Source organism: Cetorhinus maximus, chromosome 18 (assembly GCF_964194155.1).
Source record: "Cetorhinus maximus chromosome 18, sCetMax3.hap1.1, whole genome shotgun sequence".
NCBI classification, from domain to species: domain Eukaryota; kingdom Metazoa; phylum Chordata; class Chondrichthyes; order Lamniformes; family Cetorhinidae; genus Cetorhinus; species Cetorhinus maximus.
In genome coordinates, this window is record NC_135896.1 from 39,291,489 (window position 1) to 39,309,023 (window position 17,535).

At 39.1% G+C, this 17,535-nt stretch overlaps 1 protein-coding gene across 8 annotated transcripts in view; it reads left to right on the top strand.

Annotated features, from left to right (window-relative positions):
• klc1a (kinesin light chain 1a) overlaps window positions 1–17,535 on the top strand; it is a 101,917-nt gene that overhangs the window by 34,495 nt on the left and 49,887 nt on the right. For all 8 annotated transcript variants that reach the window (XR_013579462.1, XR_013579463.1, XM_078562474.1 and 5 more), the window contains exons 6-8: window positions 6,268–6,355; window positions 6,855–6,956; window positions 8,466–8,639. Coding sequence is in view for 6 of the 8 variants with exons in the window: in XM_078562474.1 (XP_078418600.1) it covers window positions 6,268–6,355; window positions 6,855–6,956; window positions 8,466–8,639 (364 nt within the window). In the remaining 2 variants the exon portion in view is untranslated. The remainder of the gene's footprint in view (window positions 1–6,267; window positions 6,356–6,854; window positions 6,957–8,465; window positions 8,640–17,535) is intronic.

The following is a 17,535-nucleotide window of genomic DNA, read 5'->3' on the forward strand; positions in this document are numbered from 1 at the left end:
CAGGTTTGTAAACTTAAGTAAATAACTATTTATTGAACAAACTTTTCATTAACCAGTGGCAAAAGAGAGAAATATGAACTGCTAATTTCTGACTCTATAATCTAAACTCTACCCCTTCTTAAATCCCTATACACACACACAAGACTCACAAAAACATGGATTTTAAGGGTGAGATAAAACCGTTCAATAGCACCAATTCCGGAGTACAGGATTCGATGGGTTGATTTTGATTGATGTCTCCCAAATTCCTTTCAGTTCTTTGTTGATGACACGAGGTGGTCTTCCAGCACTTTCAGTATTTAGTTCACTGCTTGAGCACTTGCCTTTCAATGCCTCTAACAGTGATTTTCCCCTTTACCTCTTGACAGGGATTTTCAGAGAGAGAAGGTTATAGAGATATGGGGAGAAAAGCCAGCTAGCTGCTATTATAGGATTACTGGAATCTTACATACAAAGGAGAGAGAGGTTTTAGGTCTTTTTCCTTTTCAGGCTAGGAGCTATTCTGTTGCACTGCTCTCACACAAAACCTGGTCACCTGGTCAGGAGCCAATTAAAATGTTGTTGCTAGGCAGTTCCCTATTAGACTGGACTCCTCATCGGCACCATTCTGTCTTTCATGACACACTGTTCCAGGACAGCAATATTGTTTATATCCCTCACACTGTTCCAGTGAACATGTCCTTTAAACTGCAGCCATTGTAATTTTAATCCACAGCACCGCCCCCCCCCCTCCACCGCCCCAACAGAAATAAAATGCTATGTCCTTTGCAAAAGATAAAGCAGGCTTCAATTCTTAACACTCAGGACCTGGATATAAAGAGAATAATGTTGAAATTTTGCTACAATTATGAGGTTTATGAGATTATGATGTTTTGGACTGTCTTTAAACTTAGGTTAAAATGAAGTGGGTCATGCGGCTATTCTGAATTCTGCCTGACAACAAGCTTGGCTTAGTCAAGGGACTGGCAGAGCAAAGTGCAAAATTCTCACACCTGGGAACAAAGGGCAAGAGTAGCTGTGCTAATAAAATAGTCTTGCCGGCACCAAGCTTTAGGGGTAGAAGGGAAAAGCAAGGGGAAAAAGAACAAACAGCAGTTGTGTGGTCAGGAGAGAGAAGAGGTACCAGATACTTTGTGAGCTACTAAAGCTGGATGGGAAAGGGAGGCAATCTCTCATCAAAGAGATGCGTTCCTCAGCCACCTTAAGGGGCGAATCACCCTGGCATGACCAGGAGGGAAGAAGAATCATAGGGGTGGGCTTTACTGTTATTAGTGGATTTGAAAAGCTCTGAAAACTGAGGCAAGTGCCTAGAGATGGTCACTCGAAGTTAGTACTCAATGAAGCCGGAAACTGGAAGCGACTGTTGACTATTTGCACTCTCCACGGAATTAGTTCTTATGGAATGTGTGACAAGCATTTAGGAGGAATGTTCCTTTCTGTAATAAAAGTACAAGTTGCCTACAAAAAGAAATAGTGTGTAGTCAATAGTGCTTTTAGTCATTTGTTACAGTAAAAGTTTTAAAACATGAAGCCTTGTCATCCTTTTCATCTATTAACTGGAAGTTCAGATTTCTTTTTAAATGTTATTGGTCTCTAGAGAGAGAGTAACAGTTTTCTGATGGCAAGTTGAAAAGTTAAATGCACAAGAATATAAGCAGAAATAGCCAGAAAAATGACAAAAGCAGAAAAATGTGAGGTAATAGATTGGAAACCAGTAAAGAATGAAATATACCTTAAATGGTAAATGTCAGTGCATTGGAGCGGCAAAAGTATGTAAGTTTGCAAATGTTTATATGTGGGTTGACAGTATTTTTAAAAAATCTGTTAAGGCAAGTGGGCTTTTCACCATTATATCATGAGATTGAATAGATGTAAATAATGATTTGAGGTGCATCTGGAATACTGTGCAGATTTGAGATCCTCACTAGACGAGAGAATAAGGAGCAGTTCAAAAGTATGAGGGATCAAATTGGGGGAAATACAAGGCTGATTAAGGTAGTGCACATGTATAAATGCCCAGAACATAGTAAATAAGATCCATGGGCAGGTACAAATAGTCATATGAGATTATAATGTAGTGGCGATAATGGAGACTTGTCTCAAACAAGGGGAGGAATGGACACTTGATATTCCTGGCTACAATATATTCAGGAAAGAAAGGGAAGGGGAAAAGGAGTGCGAGTGGCTGTATTGATCAAATATACTGTTAAGCCCTACAAAGGGTACTGCACTTCAGGGTTCAAAGACAGAATCTATTAAGCTGGAATGAAGGACCAGTGTAGGCGCTATTATGGTGCTAGGTTTGTACAATAGGCCAGCGGTTCGGGGGTAGAGAATCGAATTTGCTGGCAAATTACAAAAATATACAAGAACTTTAGTGCAGTCATAATGCGGCCTTCAATTGCCCTTCACAGCAAAAATAACTTAAAAAGGGAAAAAAGGATAAAGAATTCCTGAAATGATCATGTTTCCAAACAGTGAGGAAGGAAGTAGTGCTTGATGTAATTCAGGAAATGCAGTGGGGCATGTGGAGCATGTTTTAGTGGGAGCACATTTGGGAAATAGTGATGACAATGCAATGAGGTTTAGAATAATAATGGAAAATAGCAAGAGAAAGTCAAATTTGAAAATATTGTATTCAACTAGAGGAGGGCTAATTTCAAGTTGGAAGATCTGGCACAGTTGGAGTGGAATCAAAGATTGGCAGGTAAAACAGAAAATGGGAAGCCTTCAGAAAAGCAAGAGTTCAAGTGCAGATTGGCATTCCCAAGAGGAGGAAAGGAAGGACATCCAAAGGTAGAGCTCCCTGGGTGACAAAATATAGAGACTAAAATAAAGAAAGAGGTTTATTATAAACTCAGTGTCACAATTTCATAGAGAACCAAGCTGAATACAAAAAGGGGAAGAACTGAAAAAAAAAAGGGGGTGCAAAGAGTCCTTTAAGAATATATAAATAGTAAAAGGGTAGTTGAACGAAGGGTGGAGCCAATCAAGGGTTATAAAGGAGATCATCTTGTGGAGGCAGAGGGCATTGCTGATGTACTAAATGACTGCTTTGCATCTGTCTTCACTGAATAGGATGCTGCAATGTCACAACAAAGGAGGCAGTAGAAGAGAAAATAGAAACAATAAAAATGAGGTTCATAAAAAGTTGGAAGTGCTCAAAGTGGAAAGATTGCCCAGATGGGAAGAGCCCTAGGTTGCTGAGGGATATAATAGCCCTGGAGAAACTACAGTGCAGATTTACCAGGATGATGCCAGGGATGAAGGTCCTGAGTAACAAGGAAAGACTAGAACAACTAGAGCTTTATTTTCTTGAACTGCCAATATTGAGGAATTTGTTAAAAATGTTTCAAATTGATAAGATAATTACCAAAGTAAAGACGTATTAACTATTTCCATTTAGAAACCCTGTAGTATCACCAAATAAACCAATCCTGCCTCTCAAAACAAAAATCACTCATCTCACGTAGAAAGAAAACAATGGCAGTAGCCCTCAAGCAGTCTTTTACTGGAATGTGCAATTCTTTTGCCCAATTAACATTCAAAAAAACTATTGGATAATTATTGAAGACTAAGAATAAGGGGATAGGTAAGATGGGACAGTGGGAAAATTGAGCTATGCAAAATAAGCCCTCGAGAGTGTCTTGGACTCAGTGCAAGCAAGAGGGCTAAACACAATGAGCATGAAAAAAATCCCAGAAATTGGTGAGTAGCCACAACATTCTGTATACTCAAGTACAGGACATCTAGTATATTACTTAACAGCCCCACTGTACTGTCCTTTCCCTTATCTGGCAACTAGAGGAAGTAATCATTAACTGACATTCTAGGATTTGTAAAGCTAATATCATTACATACAATTCTACATGTGATCTTTTGATGGACTGCAGTGGTTCAAGAAGGTGGATCACCACTACCTTCTCGAGAGTAATTGGGGATGGGCAACAAATGCTCGCTTTGCCAGGGACGTTCACATCCCATGAAAGAATAGGGGGATAAAGCAGGTATGAATGTAAAAGATGATGTAACCCTATTTGTATACTGTTTGAGAACAGCTGAGGCTGGAGCATAGTATCTTATATCACCACCTGCTACAGAAATTGCATTGCATTGCATTAAAAGTAAACAAAAGAAAATTAGATCTGATGAACACCTTTTACTAGCCTTCAGCCACTCCACTTGTTCCATCCCAAGCCCATCATTGTTTCTTTCTCCTATCAACTCATCCCTCACAGCAACACTCTCTTCCAGTCTCCTATCTAAACATACATTAGTAAGAGGACGTATCACTTAATAGTTGTTCTTCTCCTTTGAACAAGCAATCTTGTGTACTGTCCACTTTAGAATCTGCATCAATCAGATTAGGGACTTCCATCAACTATAAACTCCATGATGCTGCATCAGGTTGGGCTTGCATTGGTCAAAGACTCTGGTGCTTGATTTTCTTCAGTGTAATATTAGATATCAGAGTGATATTGAAACCCTGAGTGTGAGTAGTTTTATGACTAGGACTTATATGCAGGGCCCCCCTCAGTAAAGAGAGTGTGCAGATAAAATGTTCTATCCGTAAGAACTTGAGGTGAGTGCCATCTTCTAAACCTCTTTAGTTGTTACTTGCTCCAGGAAACAACTCTGAATCTTACAAATTAGAAAAATGATTCATTTTTGGGTGTATGGCTCATATAGAGATGCTTCCTCTAGAGTTGCCACAGGGAACAACTTCATTAGTCACTAAGATACTGAACAGCATCCCTTGACAATCATACTGTTTGTTTGCATTCTAAAGTGTTAAAATATAGTAAGGCTGGTGAGTTTTATTGATTTTTTTTTATTCTTGACCTGTAGTTTTAATGGATCTGGGATGGCTGGATATATCAACCCCAGTTTGTAATTTCTGCTTGTGCCCAGTCCATTTCAACTCCTTGCCCTCTAATCTAGCTCAACCTGGACACTACTTGCTCATAATTCTGCAACACCTCAAATCAATTAGTATTATAAAATTATAATTATTTTGACTAAGACATTTTGATTTTTTGTAAATTTATAATTTTATTCAAATTAATATTCATAGCTGCAGATAAAAAGCAAAGTTATGATAGTTTAGCAGATCTGGTAGCATTAGTTTCTCACTTCATAGTTAATATTTCGGGCCAATAACCCTTTATCAGGGTGGGAAAAGTTAGAGAAGTGATAGGTTTTAAGCATGTGAAATTGGGTTGGGCAGTAAAAAGAACAAAAGCAGATGTTCTGTGGTAGGATGGAGAGCAGGAGAGATTGAATGACAGGGTTGATCTGGCAAAGCCAAATGGAGTGGTAATGGAACAAGAAACCAAAGATGCCTAGAGGACTTGTAAATGGTAAGATCATGAACAGCTGCTATCCAAAAGCAAATAAAGTGTAAAACAGGAGAGAAATCAAAACCATTAAAGAGAGAGAAAACAATGAGGGCAGGGGTTACAATCCAAAATTGTTTCCTTTTTTCTTATACATTTTATAGATGCCTGCTTTGAACTTAAACAAATGGTAAATGTAATTGTGGTCTATCATTATGATAAGATTATGTTTGTTCTTATTTATGATCCATTTTGCTGTAAATTTGGCTGCCTGAATGTTTCAAAGTAAAGTCTATATTTATATTTATGGCTGATGTTGACACAGTTAATTATTTTGTAGTATTTGGGAGTTCTGAACTGAAAGTTGAAGAAACTTCTCAGCTGAGATTTATGTATTCTAATCAAGAATGATTTTTAATGATTAACCTGTTTACTATACACCAGTCGGACGTATAACCTGTGTACCTTTCAATGCTCAATGTATTTAGCATGTTTGAATTGCCTATAATTCATTGCTGGTGTCTGTTAAAATCATAAATTACTGTATTGCACTTTGATCTGTGTAAAATTAATGTAACCCTTTACGTTGCAGTATTTTATAATTTAGTCTTGTGATCTGTCTCATTTTCAAAATATCGAAAATCTTTAACGAGTGTTTTTTTTAACCACTGAACTGAGCATTGTATGAAATTCATGAATGCATCAAATAAGAAATATACTAGCAATGGACTCACTTGATCAGTTGGAACATTTTTGTAAATGTTTAACTTTAATTTTAGTGAATACTACAAATGAATAAATGCAAACAGATTTTTGATTGTGATAAGGGCATGTACGTGTGAAATTTGCAATTGAAAACTTTTGACCACTTGAGATCAATATGTTCATATGAACTTGATTTGTGTCCCTATTTTTAAAAAATATTGTTTAGGGACCAGAACAAGTACAAAGAGGCAGCAAACCTGCTCCATGATGCCTTAGCCATTCGGGAGAAGACCTTGGGTAAAGATCATCCTGCGGTTCGTATTGTCCTTTCAGTATATTCTGTACATCTCTATGTTATTTGTTTGGAAATCTAGAATAAGGTTTAAATATTTCTTCATGTTAAACCAACAGGCTGAGATTAACATCTACCATTCCTAAATGATGAGCAGGTAGGGAGGTTAAATTGTGAATCCATCTATTGGTTCAGTTACGAAGAATCATTATGTGCACACCCTTGACCACAAGTGCATAATCTGAAAATCATATTTGCCTGCAAGTACAGTATTCCAGAGACCTTTCACTGATTTTACTTGATTATTTTTTTAGGTGCTAATATCTTTTAATGCTATACTTCTGACCAATGTTGACACTGCTGGATAATGCATAAATATGAAATCCACACTTTTTTTATTTATTGAACTAAATTTGATATTTCTGAATTTGATCTAGCCTCTGATTACATTGAGTTGGTAAGACATTGGTGCTTTATTTACAAGAATTTTCCTTGTAATTATTTGATTGGATTCCTTTCAGGTGGCAGCTACATTAAATAATCTTGCAGTACTTCATGGAAAAAGGGGAAAATATAGAGAAGCTGAGCCCATGTGTAAGAGAGCGCTGGAAATCCGTGAAAAGGTTAGTAACTCGAAGAAACAGTCGTACATTCAACAGTCAAATGCTGTGCTTTATGAAGTATTCTTGTAAAATAAGGTTTTCAGCAATGATTATTTTTGTCATTTGCATCAATACTGGAACATCAATGCCAACATAGTATTTGTCAGTAGTTAAGATCTTACATAAATGATCACTTCAAGCAGCATTGATACTAACCAAAGAGCTTTCGTGTTTATACCTGACTTGTCGAAGAGACTAGTTCACCTGTGTACCTTTATGGAAAATAATTGGCCATTTGTACTATGAACCTGCACCTACTGAAGACTGGATAAATGTGAAGGAGAGAAAATTCTGTAGTATAACATTTGCTCATGATATCAAGCTATATGATTATGTAGTTAAAGATTTATCTCTTTCAGATTTCCAGATCATTAAAGTAAATGGGTTAGGGAATTATGCTGATTTTAAAAAGTACAGCATTGCATATTGAAATTGGGGGAAGAAATTGTTGTACGGTTAAGGTAGAAAAATTGGCTGATTGGATCACTGAAATTTACTACTAGTGTAGCTGTTGTGGACATGCCATGTACTGGAATATGTCAATTTAATTTGAGTATAAATTAAAATCAGTTATTTTAACTTTGTGCAGATCACTAGCTGGGTCACATTTGGGATACTGCGTGCTACTGTGAGCACTATACTTTCAAAGGGGCTGCAGTGGTTCAAGAAGATAGCTTGCCACCACCTTCTCAAGGGCAATTAGGGATGGGCAGTATCGCCTTGCCAGCGATGCCCAAATCCCATGAATGAATAGAAAATATATATTTAGACTAGGCTTTAAGGCTCAGGACTCTGAGCTAAACTACTTTTCACCAAAGAAATGATTTAGAACGGTATGTTATTCAAGTGTGTAAAAATATTGCATCTGGGTATAAATAATGATTGGAAATAAGTTATTAAATTTGGACTGTGATTGCAGTTGTTTGAAAAATTTTAAAAAACAAAATGGATGAGCTGATTTTTTGTGATGTGTAGCATACTGGTGTTGGCAACTAGTTGTTAGTAACTACACAAATGTGTTAGCACTGAGGTAATCTCATAAAGCAAGGTTTTGAATCACTTTGAATGTAACCTTCCATTTTACAGCGAAGTACAGATTTATTTCATCTGTTCAGAAGAATGTTAAGACTTTGTTGACTTCGCAAACATATGGACGCTACTTTGGCCTACCCACATTTTGCAATTTATTCAAATTAATTAGCATTGCTGTTCGTTCAATTTGAATTTGGGCATTCAACTGTTATAGAACTTAAATCTCTCCTGTTAAATCAGTTGCTTTTATTTTAATAAGGCCAATTACTGCATTATCTATATATTGTACAGCTTCATGGAGCACTTTTTAACACTAAATTTAGTTACGGTCATCTGGGCATCTGCTGTAGTACCCTTTCATTGAAAAACAGTGAGCTGCTGAACGCTTTCAAAAATGGGAATATTAGATTAAAGACTTTCTATGCTTAATTTCCTTAGGTATTGGGTAGGGATCATCCTGATGTGGCAAAACAGCTAAATAATTTAGCACTATTGTGTCAGAACCAAGGAAAGTATGAAGAAGTCGAATATTACTATGAACGTGCATTGGAGATTTACCAAACCAAACTTGGACCTGACGATCCGAATGTGGCAAAGACAAAAAACAACTTGGTAAGACTGCATGATTATATTAAACTGTTATAAATGGAAAGCTGTGATTAACAAAATGCAACATTCAAATGGCATAACATATTATTTACTAAAAAATGCTGGAAAAACTCAGCAGGTCTGATAGCATCTGTGGAGAGAAAGACAGTTAATGTTCCGAGTCCGTATGACTCTTCAGAGCTAAGAGAAGTAAAAATGTGGTGAAATTTATACTGTTTAAGGGGGGTTGGAGTAGGTGAAGCTGGATAGAAGGCCAGCGATAGTTGGAGGCAAAGGAGAGATTGCCAAAGATGCCATAAACAAAAAGTCAAAGGGATGTAGATGGTGGTAGTACTGTCTAAAGGAGGTGCTAATGGTGACATTAAGGGTAGAAAGCAGAATGTGATAATAGCCGGACAAGGGTAAACACTCTGAAAAGAACAACATGAGCAAGTGACAGATGGCCTTAGTGGGGGTGGGGTGAGGGGAGGGGACAGTGGTGGGAAAAAAGATCGAAAATAAGCTGAAATGTGGGGATAAAACAATGAATAAAAATGAAAATAAATTAAAAAATAATAATAAAACTAAGTGGAAAATAAACAAAAACAAAAAAAAGTTAGAAAATAAAAATGAACATTGCCAAAAGTGGGTAAAGCTGGAAGTGGAAATGCGCTTCACTTGCATTTCCCTCAATTTGGTCTACTGCATTTGCTGTTCCCAATGTGGTCGCCTCTACATTGGAGAGACCAAACGCAGACTGGGTGACCACTTTGCGGAACACCTTCAGTCTGTCCACAAGCATGACCCAGACCTTCCTGTTGCTTGCTATTTCAACATACCATCCTGCTCTTATACCCACATGTCTTTCTCTCCACAGACGCTGTCAGACCTGCTGAGTTTTTCCAGCATTTTTTGTTCTTGTTTCAGATTTCCAGCATCTGCAGTATTTTGCCTTTATTATAACACATTATTTATCCTGGTTATGTGGCAGTTAGTAAACTGAAATCGGGCTGTTCATATCAATTCTATGAATTTCAACTCGAACCATTTATATCAATTCTCACTCTCTCTGTCCTTCCTGTATCTCTTTCTCTCTCTTTCTCCTTCTCGTGCCCTCTCTTTTTCTCTCTCTCTCGCTTGCACTTTTCCCTCTTCTCCCCCTCGCCTTGTCAAGAATTTGCATTTATGTAACTTTCACAACCTCAGGATGTCACAAAATGCTCAATGATCAACCAGTTATTTTTGATATGTGAGCACTGTTATTATTTGAAATACTGGAACAAATTTACATGCAGTAAGATCCCACAAACGACGATGAAATAAATAACCAAATGAATTGTCTTAATGTTGTTTAAGGACAGAGGAGAGCAAGAGAACTGTTTAAATAGTGCCTGGGAATTTTCTACGTGCATCTGAGACTGTGGACGGTTAAACATCTTATCTCTGAAAGACACCACCTCTGTCTGCAGTGCACTCAGTACAGTATAGAGCTCCTCGTATGGATTGAATGATATGGATATCATTTAGAGCTTTGACTTATGATGGCCCATGTATTCTGGGGGTGGGGGGTGGGGTAGCATAGTTTATGTTGGGCAATGGTTCCCTTAAGAACTAGGTTTCTCTGGAAGATGACTTCTTGCAAAAAGCAACTTGCTTCTAGTGAATGATCATGTGACCAAGCTGCCTGGGAGATAAACAATAGAAAAAGGGTCAACAAGAAATTAATTACACGGGGATGAGATTCCTGTGCATGTGGTTCTGTTTTCAAGCAGGAGTTTTGGTTTAAAACCAGCTGGCTATGGGGAACATCTCTGTCAAGCAGGATCAGTCGAAATTCTGTGTGCTAGCTAAAAGAGTTTAATCCTTTGAAAATTGAAGGAATCTACTAACTGTGAATTGTACTTCTACTAGCAAAGCTGAGAGTAGAGACAGAGAGCATTTCTAGATGCATGTCTTCAGAGTTAATAAATATTAGAACCAGGAGAGTTCGGACCCACGAGAGCTACGCTAAAGATGCTAGCGATGCCTGTGTTGAACTGTGAGTTTACAACCATAGGACGATTGCAGGAGATTTTATAGGATGACCTTACCAGAAGTAAGTGGAAGGCCCAAGAAATCTCAGCCCTTATATGAATTTTTAAATTGGACCAATTGGACCAGGTTAATCTCTTTCAATTTATGATGGGGATCTGACTTGAGAAAATTTCTGGAGCAGATGCTATTCCAAAGGGCAATCTATTGTAACAATAATGACCAAATGGCATTATAAATGTGGATTCTTTGTCCAGAGGCAACTGCCAAAATCCATTGTTTGCTTCCAATTTTGTAAATAAAGTACTCTTGGCTGGTTTAGCATGACTGTCATCCGCTAAGGCCATCAGTTCCACTGATGTGTTTAGTTGAGTTAAATCCACGTGGATTCTTTTAGAGCTGTCTAGCTTTGGGACCATAACCATTCCTGAGCAATATTTTGTTGGCATGGTGACCAGTGAGAGAACCCCTTGCTGCAACGTCTTTTCAGTTTCACCCTTGACTTTGTCCAAGAGTGTTGAGGGACTTTCGTTGGTATAAAGAGGAAAATTGGTTTAATGTCAGCTCGTAGGACAATATGGTACTTGGTCTTGAATTTCTTTGGAAATTCACTAATAATTGTGTTGCTGTAGTTCTCACCAGCAACTTCATCCACTTTATAAATTGATTCCAGCTTTAGGCATGCCTCTCTGCTAAGTAGAGAACACTCTTGATTTTGAATGATGTAGAGAGGTTCGAGGTTTTCTTGGTCTTTATATTTCAATTTTGCCATAAGTTGGCCTTTCACTTTTAAATTTGTCCCACCAGGACCTTGTGATTTGATAGATGAGGTTTGCAATTTAATCCCTTTGAGCCATTTGATGCCATCCAATAAAATAGAAACCCCTGCTTCAGTGTCTAGTTGTGGGGTGTCCATCAACTTCAAGCTTAATTTTTAAAAATTCATTCATGGGATGTGGACATTGCTGGCTAGGCTAGCATTTATTATCCATCTCTAATTGCCCTTGAGAAGGTGGTGGTGAGCTGCCTTCTTGAACCTCTGCAATCCATGTGGTGCAGGTACACCCACAGTGCTGTTAGGGAGAGAGTTCCAGGATTTTGACCCAGTGACAATGAAGGAACAGCGATATATTTCCAAGTCAAGAAGGTATGTGGCTTGGAGGGGAACTTCCAGGTGGTGGTGTTCCTATGCATCTTTTGCCTTTGTCCTTCTAGATGGCAGTGGTTGTAGGTTTGGAAGGTGTTGTCTAAGGAACCTTGGTGAGTTAGTACCCCAATACTTGTTTTCAGCATCTTTACCTCCCCCAAGAAGATTAGTTCCTTTGCTTGTGGTTCTTCCACGTCTTGTATATGGCTCTGTTTTAAAATGCTCTCCCGCTGTTTACAAGCTGTCAGTGTTTTCGAGTAACAAACAGTTCTGAAGTGCCTTATTTTTCCACAGTTGTGGCACTCTGGACACCCCTTCTAGACATTCTTCTTGCTTGTACGGTTTGTTTCCACCACACCGAAGACATTTCAGAATGGTGGTTGGCACATTTTTCCTTGTTTTGGCGAGCTTTATCTCTTATGGCCTACAAACTGGTCTCACTCAATCTCCTTCATGGGACCTCCTGCACCACAAACTGATTCTGTTTCCTGAGTTCCATTTGTTTCCAATCTGCACTGCTTTCACTAGAGTTAAATCCTCTCATCTATGAGATCTGATAACACTTGGTCTAGGACCCCGAATATGATTCTGCCACGAATCAGCTCATCTTTTAAAGGTTCCATAATTGCAGTTCCCTGCAAGCCTATGGAGATCATTGGTGAACGAATCCATGTTTTCACCTGATCTTTGTTGCCTTTTCTTAAATTTAGCCCTCTATTATTAACTTCTAACGGATGTTGAAATTAGAGTCGAAAGCTTACGGGGCTTCTTCATAAGAAGTTGAAGTCTCATCAGCCCACATGACAGCCTTGCTATCACATCGTCAGCGATCGATCCTACTGCATAAAGCAGCATACTGACCTGATCATTTTGATTTTTCGTGTAATCCTGAAGCGGTTCTGAACTTCGTGAACCAGTTGTCCCAGTTCTGGGCCTGTTGTGACACTTCTGCATTCTGAAATGGTCCTGGGAGTGATAGTCTGAAATCCATGCTTATGCTGAGCCCTGGAATTGTTCCTGCTTCTGTGCTGCTCTTTGCTTCTTCGGGCCTGTGCTCACATCTGTCTGGTCTCCGGTCTGTGTCTCCACTTGTATCAATCGCTCTTCCAATGTCTTGATGAGTTTTAAATTTTTTTTTCTTTTGTCCTTCCTTCAAGGATCACTTTTCTTGCCAGCCCTGTATCTCCTTTTTAAGGTCTGCTGGATCTTTTACTCTCTGCCACTATGTTTTGTCGTGTGATTGGGTCTAGATTGCCTGTAATTTCTCAACCATTACTCTTTATTTATAGCGTATATTTACACGTTTTCACCTCTATACAAGGTTGGAGCTTCTCCTCCTCCCAGATCTCTCTTTCTTCTCAAACCTGTGATCTGACATTATTATATCCACATCGTGTATGCTTCTGACAGTAACCCTTTACAGTTGTCAGCCGGACTGGTTCAACGAAAACAGTACTGAAATATGCAACTTCCTAGAACTTCCTAGAACAAAGGCAAGCAGCCTTCATTGCCTGGCAGAACAACCCAAGGTTGCAAGCTAGGAAAGAACCATTCCAACAGCTCAAGACTGATGCCCAAAGACAAATCTGGAAGATAAAGGACATGGGAAGAGAAAACCCAAGAGATCCAGCAATTATGCTGACCATCATGACAGGCAAAGCTTTTTTGAAGCCATCAGGGCCATTTGTAGACCAAGGTCAAATAGACAAAATCCCCTTTGTTCATGGATGATGTTTCTCTTCTTAAGGCTGACAATGCCATCCATTAATGCTGGAAAGAACATTTTGTGGTTTCAACTATGAAAGCACAGTGTCAACTGAAACTCTTCAGGTTATCACTGTGGTAGAATCCACGGGTGAACCAACATCAATGAGAGAGCTACAACAAGCAATCAAACGGATCAAAAACAACAAAGCCAGTAGGCTTGATGGTATTCCAGCTGAGGTCTTCAAAGCTGGTAAACTTTTGCTCACATAAGACTCCATGCACTCATCCTATGGATTTGGGAGGGGAAAGAACCCCCCCAACGTCGACTTCAGGAATGCAACAATTGTAACTATCTATAAGAAGGAAGATAAATCATGCTAGGGAAACTGTTGAGGTATTTCCCTCTTGTCCATAGCAGGGAAAATCCTGACACTCATTCTCCTGGATCACTTACTAACGGTGGCTGAGGAAATCCTCCCAGAGACAGTATGTGACTTTACGCCTTCCAGAGGAACCTCCAACATGGTCTTTGTTGCCAGACAAATCCAAGGAAAATGTTGAGGACAGCACTAGGAACTCTTCATTGCATTTTTTAATTAATAGCAGGATGAATCAACAACCTCAAGGTAAAGGAGCACCTAGGTGACAGTGATCACAAATATTAGAATTTCATGTTCCGTTTGAAATGGAGAACTGTGGGTCCATGACTAGTGTTTTAAACCTAAATAAAGGTAACTGTGAGAGTATGAAGGCAGAGTTGGCTAAGATGAACTGGGAAAGCAGGTTAAAAGGTAGCACAGTGGAGTTGCAGTGGCAGACTTTTAAGGGGATATTTAATAGTGCTCAGAAAAGATTTATCCCAGTGAGAAAGAAAGACTCTTTGAGAAGTATGCATCATCCGTGGCTAAATAAGGAAGTTAAACATAATATTAAATTGAAAGAAACACTACAAATCTGCAAAGATTAGTGATGGTTCAGAGGATTGAACAGATTTTAAGAACCAGCAAAGAATGACTAAAAAGATAGTAAAGAAGCAGAAAACAGTGCATGAGAGAAAGCTAGCTAGTTTAAAAAAAAGATAGTAAAAGTTTCTGCAAGTATTTGAATGGAAAAAGAGTAACTAAACCTGATGTTGGTCCTCTAGAGAGAGAGAGATAGTCTGGGGAATTGATAATGGAAAACAAAGAAATGGCAGAGGCATTGAACAGGTATTTTGTGTCTATCTTCATGCCAGAGGACTTTAAAAAAAAAAACTTCCCAAAGTTTCTTGAAAATCAAGAGATGACGGGGAGGGATGATTTAATACAGTTGTCATCACCAGGGAAAGGGTGCGAGGAAGACTATTAGAACTAAAGGCTGACAAGCCCCAGGACTGGATGGCCTGCATCCTAGGGTCTTAAAAGAAGTGGCAGCGTCCAGCAGATCGGACAATAGCTAATATACCGCCTTTATTCAAGAAAGGATGGAGGCAGAAAGCAGGAAACTGTAGGCCAGTTAGCCTAACATCTGTCATAGTGAAAGTGCTAGAATCCATTGTTAAGGAGGTTTTACAGGATACTTAGACAATCGTGATTTTATCAGGCAGAGCCAACATGGCTTTGTGAATGGGAAATCATGTTTAACTAATCTATTAGAGTTCTTTGACAAAGTTACATTCAAAAGGATATAGGGGAACTGGTGGATGTGGTGTACTTGGATTTCCAAAAGGCATTTGATAAGGTGTCACATCAAAGGTTACTACACAAGATAAGAGCACATGGAGTAGGCGGTAACATATTAACATAGATAAAGGATTGGTTAGCTAATGGGAAGCAGAGAGTAGGGATAAATGGGTCTTTTTCAGATTGGCACACTGTAACTAGTGTCGTGCCACAGGGATCAGTGCTGGGTCCTCAATAATTTACAATTAATATCAATGATTTGGATGAAGGGAGCGAATGTATGGTAATTATATTTGCTGATGACACCAAGATAAATAGGAAAGTAAGTTATCAAGAGGATGTAGAGAATCTGCAAAGGGATATAGACAGATTGTGAGTGGGCAAAAATTGGCAGATGGAGTATAATGTGGGTAAATGTAAACTCGTTCACTTTGGCAGGTAGAATAGAAAAGCAGTGTATTATTTAAATAGAGAAAGATTGCAGAACTTGGTAGTACAGAGGGATCAAGGTGTCCTGATCCCTGAATCACAAAGTTACAGGCATAGCAAATGATTAGAAAGGCAAATGGAATATTAGTGTTTATTGCAAGAGGAATGGAATATAAAAGTAGGGAAGTTTTACTACAGCTGTCCAGGGCCTAGGGACCACATCCAGAGTAGTGCGTGCAGTTTTGGTCTCCTTATTTTAAAAAAAAGATATAATTGCTTTAGAAGCAGTTCAGAGAAGGTTCACTGGACTCATTCCTGGGATGAAGGGGTTGTCTTATGAAGAAAGGTTGAACAGGTTAGGCCTATTCCCATTGGATCTTAAAAGAGTGAAAGGTGATCTTACTGAAACACATAAGATCCTGAGGGGGCTTGATAGGGTGGATACCGAGAGGATGTTTCCTCTTGTGGGGGAGACTAAAAGTAGGGGACATAGTTTAAAAATAAAAGGTTCCCTTTTAAAACAGATGAGGAGAAACCTTTTCTCCCAAAGGGTCATTGGTGTGTGGAATTCTCTTCCCCAGAAAGTATTGGACGCTAGGTCTTCGAATTTATTTAAGGCTAAATCTAACTCTAGATTTTTGTTAGGCAAAGGAGTCCAGACAGGAGGCAGACAGGAAAGTGGAGCTGAGACCACAACTAGGTCAGCTGTAATCTTACTGACTGGTGGAGCAGGCTCGAAGGGCCAAATGGCCTATTACTCCTGCTCCTATGTTCAATGACCTGACCAAACCATTTGACTTAGTAAATCGCATAGCTCTGTAGATTATGCTCCAAAGATTTCAATGCCCAAAAAACTTTATCACAATCTTGCAATTGCTTCGTGATGATATGAATGCAACTGTCTTGAATGGGAGATCTGAGACACATGCTTTCAAAATACAGACTGGGTCAAGCCAGGCTCTGGTAGCTCCTGTACTATTTACAATCTACTTGACCGTGGCTATTCACCTCCTCAATGATCTCCTTTGGTGTCAGGATTAAATACTGTGTAGATGAAAAACACTTCAACCTCAGTCACCTTTGTGCCCAAAGCTAAACTGACCACTATAGATATCTACATGATCTGCAGTTTACAGATGATTGCTGTTGTTGTTGCCCACTCTGCACCAGATTTGCAAACCATTCCCAACTTCTTCAATTCTGCATTCAAGAAACTAGGCCTGTTGCCAAAAGCAACAAAATGCATATTTCAACCCAAACCTGGTCTGCCAAATATTCCAGCTCAGGTATATGTTGAAGAAGAGACTGTGGAATATGTTCAGCATTTCCCATACCTTGGTAGCCACCTCTTTCAAAAGGTCACCATTGACAAAGAGATCCAACACTGGATCACTTACACCAGCTCAGCCTTCTACAAACTACAGCAGCAAGTGTTTGACAACACAGATCTCCACAAATCAACAGAAGTCCTAGTGTGCAGAACAGTTGTTGTCACCACGTACTGCAGTGAGACCTGGACTGTGTATTAATGACATGAGCACTAGAGATATTCCATCAGCATTGCCTCCACCACATCCTCCAAATTCAATGAGAGGACTGTCATATAAATGCTCGTGTCCTCCTTGAAGCCAGCTCCACAAGCATTCATGCAAAACTCCTGCAAAATCAACTGCCACAGACTATGTCCAGATGGCTGAAAAGTATCTTCCTCCACCATGACCTGTTTTCTTAACTCTCAAATGACCAAAGTTCCAGGGGAGGTTAAAGAAAATGCTTCAAAGATGCTTCCTGAAGCCCTCCTGGAAGTGCGGCAACATTGACATAAATGACTGAGAGGATCCTGGTACCAGTCATTCAGAATAGCAACAACTTGTCCATTGAACTGCATCACACCTTGAGCCACAGCAACTTAATGATGTACAGCGGTGGCTGAGAAAGATAGAAA